The following is a 13,063-nucleotide window of genomic DNA, read 5'->3' on the forward strand; positions in this document are numbered from 1 at the left end:
ATTAACGTAACACTCAGTCACACTCGAGAGCGCAGCTACCCAAGCAATAAGTGCACGAAAGCTTAATGTTCTGCTCTGAACGTGAAGGCGTATTTGCATAAGTGAGTCAGCTCCTCAATCAGTGGGCTCGGCTCAATATGTAGATCAAAGAGCTGCCGACAGTGTATCGTCGGCAAGCTTTTGCACTCGGAAAGTTTGAAGAGAACGTTGCGCTAAAACGCTTCAAGCCAATCTCATTTTAAAGTATGTTTAGTATTGGATACACGCGAGAGGCAGCGTGGTGTTAATCAATACATATTGACGGAACTATTCGTTAAAATATGGAAAGCAACCATTCCCTTGGAGAATGAAAATTTTGAAGAAAACATTGCAGACAAAGAGACATCTGCAAACAAGAGTTTCTTTTGCTTACACTCACTGCAGGAACCTTAGGTACCACCTTGAAACACTATGTCGCTTTAGCTCATTATGCGGAATGAATGAATGAATGAATGAAATATCTGTAGTTCGCTTAGGGTTTGGACAGACCATGGAGAACATATTGCTACATTTGAAGTAAGCAAGGACGCACTTTCTATCAAGCGGTAATTTGTTTGGTCCACCGCTTTCGTTTATAACGTAACGGGGGCGGATTGATACCTCTATGTCGAAGAGAACGGGTATGCCCCAACCAAGCGCCATCGAGACGCCAAGTTCGAGGATGTCGAAGCGGACTCCCAGCTCGACGAACGGCCAACGGAAGGGGAACTCTTGGAGCAGCGTGTAGAAGGGCATCAGGTCGTGCAACTTGATTACGTACGTCGACAGGCAGTAGCGCAGGGCCTCTCCGGCGTATTCGACAACAGAGAGGTCCTTCGTGTTTCCTGCAAAGGAGAGAGGAACGTTTTTGTTGCTGTCTAACTTAATTCAATGTAAATACTATATAGGGAAACTCGGTAAAAGAATGAAAAAAATTTAGGTTGTTACCCCAAAAAGTGTTCGGCCTCAGTGAAATGCGGCCGGTGTGGCCAGGATCGACCCTGCGACCTCGAGCTTAGTAGCGCAACGTCATAGCCACTGGACTACTGCGGCAAGTAAAAGGAACAAACAAACGCAAGAAAGGTAGTGCCAGTCTTTACAGGTAGTTACGCGCCACAGCGCTATCGTGGAGGGATCTCAACGCATCACATGAATGCACGCACAGAGTTTGCCATGTGACATAAAAGGAACTCGCTGGGTGGTCTATGCACTGCACCCAGCATCACTGTTTCTTTGGGATTTAAATACCACGAATAAATAAATAAATAAATAAATAAATAAATAAATAAATAAATAAATAAATAAATAAATAAATAAGCTAGAATGGAACAAGTAATATTATATTGAATACGCCTTAACCGGGGCGCGACAGGAACCTACCACGATGTGTCTGATGTAAGGAAAGCAATGCTTCGCATTAAGAAGATCCTTCACATATGTATGAAAATCTCACAACTCTTACATCAAAGACAACGAGGCTGTACAGGGGAGTTCTCAGACCATATAGGCCAAGGTACTAGGGTTCTGCTTGCTGGTTTCAGGCCTCGCTGCTCTTGCGTTGAAGCGCGGTCATGGCAAGCGTCAGGTTTTGCCGCTGTACAAACTCTTAGCTGACCTCCAACGTGAAGCTGGCATGAGGCGATGTGACAAAAAAAATTGATAGATTACTGATTAAGAAAACGCGCATATCAGTGGTTGTCTACATGAATTGTATGTACGCGAGATAACATTTATTTTATAATCATTGATCATTTGTGTTTCAAAGCGAGGACGGGGCTCCGACAAATGTTGCTTTGCATTTACATTTGATATCGACCACGCCGTCACACGCCGACTTTCGCCGAACGAAAACGGCTGCGACACTCCAGTTAACAGCTTCGTTGTAGAATATGAAGCCCCACGCCCTGGGGCATGGACGCCCAGGCGAACGTTCGCAACAATCAAATGAGTCGGCCTTGGTGTTTTGGACCATGGCGGCATAGGAGTATATCAAACTCGTACATCTTGAGTGTACAAGACGAAAAGTTACGCCGTTATATGCATGCACTTATAGCAGGTTTTTTTAAAATTTATAACTGAGGGTACAGCCACCTGATTCTTGGCAAATCCACCACTGTGGATGCGTGCCCATTTGTAAGGATCATCGTCAGTAGCAGCAGCCGTAGCAGCAGCAGGAGGAGGAGGAGATTTTTGCATATGGATACTCGTTTTCTCCCAAAGTGTGGCGGCAAATATTCGAATTTTCAAATAAGAATAAAATATTACACACTAACTATCCATATTTTTATTCTAAAATCAAGTATTCGATAATTCAGAATATCGAAACTAACCAAGTATTTTACAACAACAGACTGTTAAAATCGGGTGAGTATTCTCCGCCCACTAACAAAGTACCGCAAATTTAGGAAAGGGGAACAATGACAAAAATTCATCGAAGCAATGCAGAAACCAAATGGGTAATGCAAGCTTTTTATACGGTTTTGTTGCGGAAGTCTACACAACAACCTGGGATTTTTCCTTGCATTCTGTAATTTAGTGCTTCACGCAGCCTGGTCATGTAGCACCTTTATCTTTTACGCTACAACCAGTGGTGCTTCTCTCGATCCGGGCCCTTTTACATTTGTATATGGCGTACGAGTTCTTCGTCAGTATTTTAATTTCCTTTTCCACAACCTGTAATATTTCTTTCGGCAAACGTTTTTTTAACCTTTCTGGAAAGCTGGCCGTAGAGAGCAGCCATTCATTCTTGGGAAGCTTGTGTAAAACCAGGCTCTAAAATTATTGAGTAGCTACCTGTACAGTTCTTTTACTTAATTAGTGATCGTGTGTTTAAAATTGATCCCAATCCTCTGAAATTCTTGGCTGTCTTTTTTTTTCTTTTTTACTAGTTAGTGCCTAACAATATCGAAATAAATATTTCTGCTATAAATATACGTGTTTGCGTTTGACTATTCGATATTCTGCACTTGCTGTTTGTATTCAATTCGCATTAATAAAAATTGATATTCGCTCACCTCTACCCGAATTTTTTCTTTCCAGCATAAGTATGGACCACAAATTTAGTGAACGCAGTGACAAGAACTAAATAAAAATGTTAACGAACGATGGAACTTCAACAAGACTAATTTAATTTCGCATAATATTAAATGACCGTTACATGAACTAAAGATTGTAGTATCGCGGGCAATATAAATTGCGGCAAACATTCGCTTATGAAAGATACAAGCATGGTGTCACGTGCCCAATAACACACAATAACAGAGTTCACTCAATGATCGCGAGCACTCACGGTCGCAATGCTTGCGTGTGGAGGAAAGCCGACTTGTGGCAGCGTGCCTGCTTGTCCCAAACCGAACGTTCCGTGCTGCCGCTCCCTTCATCATTCCAAATGTGCCGCACCTCTATAACCCAGCAGACCACGTGACCTCCAACAGTGGGGGCGTGGGAAAAGCGGAGTATATCAAGGCGCTAACCTTCTTGGCTCATCCTTGAATGCTCCTCCTGGCGCCCATGGAGGAAGGACTCCATGCTGCCCCCCCCCCCCCCGTAACAGATCACGTGATCACGTCGGCACTCGGGACTGCGGTGGCGACAGCGGGGACGCGCCGCAGTCATCCCGTAAAATGCTGTGTGTCTGTGGGTGTGCGCGCGTGCGTGCTTGCGTGCGTGTGTGTGTGTGTATTTACGGATACTGTAGCCCTTTTAGAGGGCTATAGCAGGAGCGGGAAGAGCAAATTCGCATAAACAAGGCAAACACCAATAAACAATTTCGCAGGCAAGGGAACAGAAAGAAATAGGCATAGGGATTTACATATTCGATAGGTACTCCCCGATGGTCACTAAAAACTGGCAGGAACGATTGGAGCGATTAGTACTGGATGATGAATTCCAGTGTATAGTATTGTATGTGAAAAAAAAGAGCTGTATTTGAGCGTCTTAGCATGAGCTAAACAGGTTTTTAGGTTCAAATCATGGTAACCACGCGTATAAATTTCTTTAGAAAAAAGATGATGGCAATAAAAAATAAAATAAAAAGCGAGAGGGGGCGTAATGATGAAGTGCAGAAACTTTAGGGATTCAATATGGTAACGCAGCAAGAGTGCTTCGAGATTCAGGGACCGCAGTCAGTGCCTGTATTGATTAAAACGGTGACTATAATTATGGCGGATGAAGCGAAGAGAAATTCCTTTGCACAGATTCCAGTGAATCTATCTCACACTGCTTGTATGGCTACCAAACCATGGAAGCGAATTGAAGAATAGGGCGAATTAATGTTTTTCTAAAAGCAGCTAGGATTGCATGGAGCCTTAGTTAAAGTGCGGAGCAGTAACATAGTTGAAGTCCTTTCTTATCAACATGTTAAATTCTTCTTAGTCCCAGAAAGATATTCAGTGAAAATAACTCCTAAACACTTATGTCGGAACACTCATATTAGGTTAATGCCATTCTAGGAACATTAAAAAACGAATGAGCTACGTTTCTTAGTAAATTACATTACAGTTGTTTTACTGCACCTAATATTAAATTACAATGTTATACACCATGCGAAAAAGGACACGAATGATTCAAGACTACGATAATGGTCATCAATGGAATTAATATCTTCATACAGGATATAATTGTCACCACAAAGCCGAATTTTAGATGCGGTGTTACTTGGCAGACCATTGATGCGCAGCAAAACATGCATCAGCAGAATTAATGCAAGCAAATTGTGAGCGACAACGAAGACACGAACCAAAAGACACAGCAACAAACCAAAAGCATTAGAAAAGTCGATAAAGATAGCATCCACTTGATTACCCCTGTCCAGATGGAAGAGATATCATGAATGAAATCAACTACTTGCGTTATAGCGCTGCAGCCGTGACGGAAACCATACTGAAGCAGATAAGTAGTGCTGTTCAGATATGTAGGAAGTGACGCGCTCAAGCTCTCTACTGTGGACGGCACTGGTAGGGAGACATGTGTCTTGACCGAACATCCGTTTAGTGCATGAAGGACCCTTGCAATAAAGTATAAGGGCTTCAAAGTGTATATATTGTTCGGGTAGCGACATGGACAGACGTCAGTGGACTCTCTGTTGCCATGTTTTTATCTTCGTTTCTTACATTTTTTATTTCATTAATTAATTATTTAATTAATTGTTTATTCATTCATTATTTTTTGCATTAGCATAATAATTTATTCGTTTAGTTTTTGCTGCATAACATTGGTAAATGGAGTAGCCGAGGCAATGTTCCCCTCAATCTCTCTCTACAGCAGCACATGTAAAGTAGAATAAAACAGTACAGATGTTAGAATGTTGAGTCAAGGAGTCAAATAATGTGCTTATGAATACTACGCTCTAGCCTTTTACACGAGCATATATGGAGTCAGAGGTATTAGTGTTTAATTAGAGAAAGACTGTTTGTCAACCGATTTGTACAATGGTAAATTTAGCTACTTTCTACGAGCTTGGTACTCGATTGGAGTATAAGAACTGAAAAGTATCCATCAGGTTTTGAGAAGTTACCGAAAGCAAAACATGAGACGTGAAGAAAGGGACAATACGAAGTCTCGTGTTTTGCTTGTGGTAAGTTCCCAAAATCATGGATCACCAACTGGCTTACACCCACTCTGCTATATATATAGGTACCGCGACGTCCATAGAATATAGCGTCCAAGAATAGAAATAGGGATACCATCTAGATGTATGTATGTATGTATGTATGTGTGTGTGTGTGTATGTATGTATGTATGTATGTATGTATGTATGTATGTATGTATGTATGTATGTATGTATGTATGTATTTATGTATGTATGTATGTATGTATGTATGTATGTATGTATGTATGTATGTATGTATGTATGTATGTATGTATGTATGTATGTATGTATGTATGTATGTATGTATGTATGTATGTGTTATGTATGTATGTATGTATGTATGTATGTATGTATGCGCGCGCGCGCGCTTCCTGCATTCTTGCCCGCGCTCGTTCGTACTGTGTCTGCTGAGCGCCAGCTTGTGGATGGCTGCCGACAGCAGGTCCGTGTGCAGGCGTGAGAACTCGTTGTCCAGTCCCGGGTGGCTGCTACGCCAGCGGCCGCACACGAACTGGTAGAAGTCATCGCAGGGGTCGGCCGCCCAGTCGAGCGACATGCGCACCTCCTGGCCGTAGTCGTAGGGGCGCCACATGCTTCCGCTGCGCCACCAGCGGCCTCTACTCTTGCCGCGGCGTTCGAACGAGGACAGCCCGGAGCGGAGCGCCTCGCCCAGGCTCTGCCACCTGCGGTGCCACGTGAATCGCACGTTCGTTACCCAATGAATTCGGATATTTATATTCTCCACTGCTCGCCACATTTCACGAGAACTGGTGAACACCAGGAAAGTGTCCACCTGCGTCCTCACCGGCAGCCGCTGCACGACACAGCAAAAGAATATTGATCAGCCCTTCCCCTCTGTAAAGAAGGGCGAACAGCAAAGCTGGGTTGTGTTTTACCTCAGTCGATGCATCTATGTATATAGGTTTTCTTCTTAATATTATTGTTATTTAAAGACACAGACAACGAATACATCTTTAGACTGATGAAGAAATTACGGCCACTGACCAAGTCAAGGTGAAAGAACACACAGAGACGTTTCGGGACCCGTACGGGTTCCTTGATCACACTAAAAGCGGGCAAGAGCCCCAAGTCGTTTTTATGCCAAAATGTGACGTAGGGAACGGGTGTAGTTAGCAGGAAGATTTCCATCAGTCCTGTTGATACTGTTGTCAGTAGTTTGAATAAATAAAGATTCTAACAAGAGTCGCGTCATCGAATTCTTTTCCTTAGCTATTATAGCAGCGTTTTCCCAATCGATGCGGTGACTGCGATTATCGGCGTGTTCGGCAAGGGCGTTCGTTACTTTTTTCTTGTTGGAGACGTCCCTTTGGTGCTCTTTTAATCTTCTCATGAATTTGCGGTTTCACCGATGTAGCGATGTTTCGCCGAGAGGAAATTATTGGCAGCAAGGGTTCAAGAATGCCGACAGAAAATCAAGGATTTGGAAACGGAAACGTTCTTCGCAAGGCACCAGCTAGAACACACCATTCTTCAGGACTTCCCGGACGTACAGCTTCATGCAAATTTCATGGCGACATTAAGAGACCGCCAGTGCAGGAAGTCGCAAGAAAGTAAGCTTGACGCTCTTAGGCCGAAGGAACCCACGCAAACCAGGGAAGTCATCCTCAACTTATCCTCCTACAAGCCTACTGAATCTGAAGCTGCTCTTCTGCGCAAGGGCTTGAACTTCAACACTGGCGCGTCACCCAACCCAGCTAGAGTAATCTGCGCCGTGGAACGCGCCGTCACTCAACTTCCTTCCGAAGTAAGAGAAGAAGCTCGCACCCGCGCCATTGGTGTTCTTTCAAAGTGGCGGACGCGCAACCCTCAAGCCCGATTTTCACCTGCCGAGAAACAAGCCGTCGAGGGCCTCCGGAACAATGACTCCATTGCCATCCTTCCTGCAGATAAGGGAGATGCCATCGTGTTGCTCGACAGAAGTGACTACAATGAGAAACTGAAGGATTTGCTATCAGACGAGGATACACGTACGTCGCGATCCAGAAAGACCCGACGGTCAACCTGCAAACAAAACTGCAGAAGCTCCTCTCCAAGGTTTTATGCGAAGCATATTACTAGAGCTCAACCCAGCTCCTCAGGCGCGGCGGTGTCGCCTTCAATACCACGTGACACCGTGACGTCACGACAGAGGAGAAACGGGGCTCCAACTCGCGCCGTCGCCTTCAAGGCTGACCACGTGACACCGTGACGTCACGACAGAGGAGAAACGGGGCTCCAACTCGCGGCGGTATATAAGCAGCTGCGCTTGTTTCTAGGTGGCTTTGGCTCAACTCTTGCAAGATGGGCTGTGTGGGAATCGAACCAGGGTCTCCGGAGTGTGAGACGGAGACGCTACCACTGAGCCACGAGTACGATGCTTCAAAGCGGTACAAAAGCGCCTCTAGTGAATGCGGTGTTGCCTTAGAAACGAGCTGTTTCTAAGGCTCAGGCGTGCGTCGCTTGCTCAGGCGCACATTTCGTTGCCGCGCCGAACGCTGCGTTGCTCGACGCTCACCGCGTCGAATGCGGGGCGCGTAGTCGCTGCGCCGTAGCCCATTGTCTTACACCCCTTGGCGGGTCGACGGGAACGCTGTCGCGTTCCACTCTTGAAGGCGAAGCAGAGAAACGCATGAGTTGTTTTTTCGTCTAGCCGAACCAAATATAGCCAAGCAACAGCAGTTCACCAGGCTAAACAGTGGTTCAACAACTAAAATAAAGGCTAGTATGCTTCGCATCCTGGGCTTAACCTTAGCTAAGCCACAGCCATGTTTTTTAAATTTGTTCCACCGCAGCAAAAGCATCTCTACCATCGCCTCTTGTGTACTAACGGGTCCGCACCTGCAATATACGGACTACCGAAAGTTCACAAGCCAGGCGTTCCACTACGGCCTATTGTAGACTTTACAAGGTCACCACTGCACCGGTTATCAGGTTACCTACACCAAGTGCTGGGCCCGCTTACCAGCAAGACAGCGACGCACATTTCAAATTCTTCAGCCTTCGTGGAGAAAGTGCGCGACATCTCCCTGGATGAAGACGACATTATGGTGTCATTTGACGTGAAGTCGCGCTTCACTTCAGTGCCTGTTGACCTGGCCGTAGCTACGTGCAGAGATGTCCTGCTGGCGGACGACACGCTCGTTGAGCGCACCCCTTTGGAAGTAGAGGACATTTGCGAGCTTTTAGACTTCTGTTTGAGCAACACCTACTTCACTTACAACAAACAGTTTTACAGGCAGATCAACGGAACTGCCATGGGTGCTTCCATTTCCGTTACTACCGCTAACTTGGTCATGGAAGTCATTGAACAGAAGGCCCTCACTGACTTCGCTCCCGCGCCGAAGGTTTTCGTCCGCTACGTAGACGACTGTTTTTGCATTGTGCGAAAGCCGGACGCTTCACGCCTCCTACGACTTCTCAACTCAGCAGACGCAGCCATACAATTTACCACAGAATACGAGTGCGACAACAGCCTCCCCTTCCTTGACGTCCTCGTGCGGCGAAGCGGAACGAGGCTCTCATTTGCCGTGCACAGGAAGGCGACTCATACCGGCCAGTACTTAAACTTCAATTCATGCCACCCGGCTTGCCATAAGCAATCGGTTGTCTCATCTCTCGTGACGCGGGCCACACGCATCTGCTCAAGTGACCACGAAATGCAGAACGAACTAAAGAAAATTCGTCACGAATTATCCAGGAACGGGTACCCCAAGAAGTTTATTGACAAAATGGAAGCCCGGGTCCTCCATCCAAAGCCGTCTCAAGGCAAGTCGTGCATGAAACGCGCTGGCGTCCCATATGTTCCTGGCGTCAGCGAAGCTCTTAGCCGCGTATTCTCAAGATACGATCTCAGAATAGCCCACATGCCATCCAACAAGCTGAGAAATCAGCTTGTTAACGTAAAGGATCGCCTTGAAAGCAAGAATTATCCCGGTGTCATATACAAGGTACCATGCGCAGACTGCAGCTGCAGCTACATCGGTGAAACCGGCAAATTCACGAGAAGATTAAAAGAGCACCAAAGGGACGTCTCCAACAAGAAAAAAGTATCGAACGCCCTTGCCGAACACGCCGATAATCGCAGTCACCGCATGGATTGGGAAAACGCTGCTATAATAGCTAAGGAAAAGAATTCGATGACGCGACTCTTGTTAGAATCTTTATTTATTCAAACTACTGACAACAGTATCAACAGGACTGATGGAAATCTTCCTGCTAACTACACCCGTTCCCTACGTCACATTTTGGCATAAAAACGACTTGCGGCTCTTGCCCGCTTTTAGTGTGATCAAGGAACCCGTACGGGTCCCGAAACGTCTCTGTGTGTTCTTTCACCTTGACTTGGTCAGTGGCCGTAATTTCTTCATCATCATGTTACCTGACCAGACGAACTTTCGTCGAACTCTTGACTACATCTTTAGACTGTGGAGTGATTTATTCTTATTATTTTATGAAGTAGTGACGTGTGCAAGTACAGCCGCATGGCAGACGCGAATTCCACAGTATCTACAACTTCACTGTGAACTATGTAATTGGGAAAAGTAGATGAAACTCGGTGTAATGTTAGAGTCGTCTTAGCGGCGAATTGTCGTATAATTTGTTTCGGGATAATTTTTATAAAACAAGAGTTACAGCCGTTTTATGTAACCGTACTCCTTCCGTAGAGGGTCGTGTATTAACAGCAGACGGGAAGTCTATAGTGTTTATAACTTCACTGTGAACTAATTATGACAAGTAAATGAAACTCGGCGTAATGATAGAGTCGTCTTAGCGGCCAATTTCAGTATGATTTTTTCCCTAAGATACCCATATTAGATTGAGAGCTACAGATTATTCACGATTAACTGGAGACGAAAATTTTTGACTGTCGACGTGACGCGTAGGACGGACATCGACCACCACCGGAGCGTAGCCATATATAGCTTCGTTGTAATATAGTTTTATAGCGAAATCTAATAAATGGATGGAGAATAAATGGATGGAGAAATCGTGGAGAACTTCGCCTGAAGGCACGCTAAGACGTCGTCTCAAAGTTTGGACGGAAGTTGATGGAGAAATCACCTATCCATCTTGAGGGGGATGCATGTCGGGCTTGTCAAGGGGGGCACGGGGACAAAGTTTCAAATGCGTGGCGCAAATAGGGGCCTTGGGGGATATTCTCGAAGCTCTGCCAATACTGCTTTGAAGCTATCCTGTGCTTATAACAGTGCGTCGTTACAGAATTATCGGGATGAAGCGCAGTAAGAGTGAAATGCGACTTGTGAGGAACATGCGCGTCATTTGCGAACCAACGTATACCGTAACCAGCTTTTCTCGACCCGAGGCTTTAGTTCGCGTGAGTTCCTCCACGTGGCGTACTGAACTTAATATTTTCAAGCTTACCGCGGTGACGCGGTGACGACGTCAACAAAAGAAAAATAAACTAATTAGAAGCTATCCCTGCGCATTGCACTTCGCTACAATGCTTGTCCCATCGGCGTTATCGCTCTTCTTGATAAAACGTAGCCGCTCGTCAACTGGAAATGACTTATCATCCTAAGAGCGTTTAGTCGCGACGAGCGATGATTGATTGTGGGCTTTTGATACGGTTCTTTTTTTCTCTTTTGCTTTCTTTATTTTTGATGCTACGGAGTAAACAAATTAGTCTAACCGTCAGAAGCACTCCGTGGCAGCCTTTCTTCAGTCGGCACACATTCATTACGTGCGAGCGTCGCACAGCGTCTACGAGAGACGCCGTCCTGGACGGCTTTTGCTTTTGACCTATCGATTTCGTCAAGGCGCCCCCAGTTATTTCCCCAGCTACTTCGTTATCCACACTCATGGGCTACCATGAGCGGCGAATCAGCAGTGGCAAATCGAGATGCGCTTAAGTATTAAGATAGATGCATGGATATGTTGGTTTTGCACCTTGAGGCAAAAGGCACGACACAAGAATTGAGCAAACTGGCTCTGTGTTGTTGTCCGTAAGCATGCCGAAGCTGCTCGCAATATTACGTCACATTTACTGGCCACCGGGCCAGGTACACCTTTGGGTATGACATATATAGTACTTGAAGTTAGTTCCCAAAGTAGTCTCTTATCAAGGTTATCCACGTGCGTAAAGGAAGAGCGCCATTTAAAATTATTGTGCAGTAATATATGCGCGATTTGGCTGTTCTTCATACTGTCTACTATGTTGTCGTTCCGCCTTTATAATATAGCCGCAATGTAGACTATCGCAGGTATCGAACGCCATAAAGGCTACCCACATAGTCAAAGACCTCGCGCACAACTCCTGACACTTACTTGCATTCAAGAGTTGTAAGACTGCCAAGGACATACTTAACGAATGTTACATAATAAATTACGGAGTTTTATGTGCCAGAACCTCGATCTCATTATGAGGCACGTCGTAGTGGGGGATGCCGAAATAATTTGGAACGTTGGGATTCCTTATCGTGTGCGTAAACCAATGTACACGGGTGTGTCGCATTTCACACCCATTGAAATACGGCAGCTGTGGCTGGGATTCGATCCCGCGACCTCGCGCTCAGCAGCAGAACCCCATAGCCACTAAGCAACTACGGCGGGTAAGGAATATTGGTAGTTCGAGGAAGGTGACAGTCGGCACGGGAGACGTGAGACAATTTGTTCCCATCCTCACTGCGCGAGAATCGGCACGAGCCGTCGGAGAATGACACCGCAGGATGCACTGTACTTAATGTGATGGAATCCGCGTCCAAAATTTCAGACCCGAATCACCCTGTAACGACTGAGGACGCTTATACGTGCAGTCACCTGACAGCTGCCGGGCGCTGGCGTCGGCCACAGGACCTACTCGACCTCTCTTCAGTACTTGCCGACATTATCGCCCTATTTCGCGCCATCAGGTTTTAGCTCAACTGCTTCAACAGCAATTTATTTGTGCCAAAGTCTGCCCACTCTGTCAACGTTTTGGCTTCTTATTTTTAGGTCATCTTTTACATTTAAGCTAATGCTCTCCTGAGACTTCCAGCGGCTTCACCTTTCCTATAGTGCCCGCATTGTTGTCGGCCTCTGTTCATATTTTGGAGGATTTTTAATAGACGTTGAAACAATATAGCACGGCCCCTGACAACACTGCTCAAAAAGTTATTTTATTTCCCTGAGGTCTTGTGCAAGCTTCTGTCTTCTTGCCATTGATCAACCTCCTGATTTCCTTGTCACTTGTATCCTATTTCGACGACTACGATCCCACGGAAGTTGGCAATGATGTAATGGCGAAGGGATTGAAGCCATTTAAATCAATTCTACCGTGGACACGACAGCCGCTTTTGATCACTGTGAATGAAAATATTGCATTATTGAGCGCCATTCTTAAGCATATAAATTCACAGTACAAAATTATGCGGATCCGACATAATGTGCGAATTGATGTAAGCGAGGCTTTCTGTGTACGCTCTGACTATGCACGCTCTGGACCTCCCTCCGACATGC

The 13,063-nt window shown here is 45.6% G+C and overlaps 2 protein-coding genes across 2 annotated transcripts in view; one reads left to right on the top strand and one right to left on the bottom strand.

The window, feature by feature from the left end:
• LOC142570283 (uncharacterized) overlaps positions 1 to 6,200 on the bottom strand; it is a 108,237-nt gene extending 102,037 nt beyond the window's left edge. The window contains exons 1-2 of the mRNA XM_075678678.1: positions 6,008 to 6,200; positions 640 to 863 (exon numbers count right to left, since the gene is read on the bottom strand). Coding sequence (XP_075534793.1) covers positions 640 to 863; positions 6,008 to 6,200 — 417 coding nt within the window. The remainder of the gene's footprint in view (positions 1 to 639; positions 864 to 6,007) is intronic.
• A 936-nt stretch (positions 6,201 to 7,136) lies between these two features.
• The window catches only part of LOC142570284 (uncharacterized), a 58,168-nt gene continuing 52,241 nt past the window's right edge, over positions 7,137 to 13,063 (top strand). The window contains exons 1-2 of the mRNA XM_075678679.1: positions 7,137 to 7,596; positions 8,606 to 9,373. Coding sequence (XP_075534794.1) covers positions 7,137 to 7,596; positions 8,606 to 9,373 — 1,228 coding nt within the window. The remainder of the gene's footprint in view (positions 7,597 to 8,605; positions 9,374 to 13,063) is intronic.

Source organism: Dermacentor variabilis, chromosome 2, assembly GCF_050947875.1.
Source record: "Dermacentor variabilis isolate Ectoservices chromosome 2, ASM5094787v1, whole genome shotgun sequence".
Taxonomy (NCBI): Eukaryota; Metazoa; Arthropoda; class Arachnida; order Ixodida; family Ixodidae; genus Dermacentor; species Dermacentor variabilis.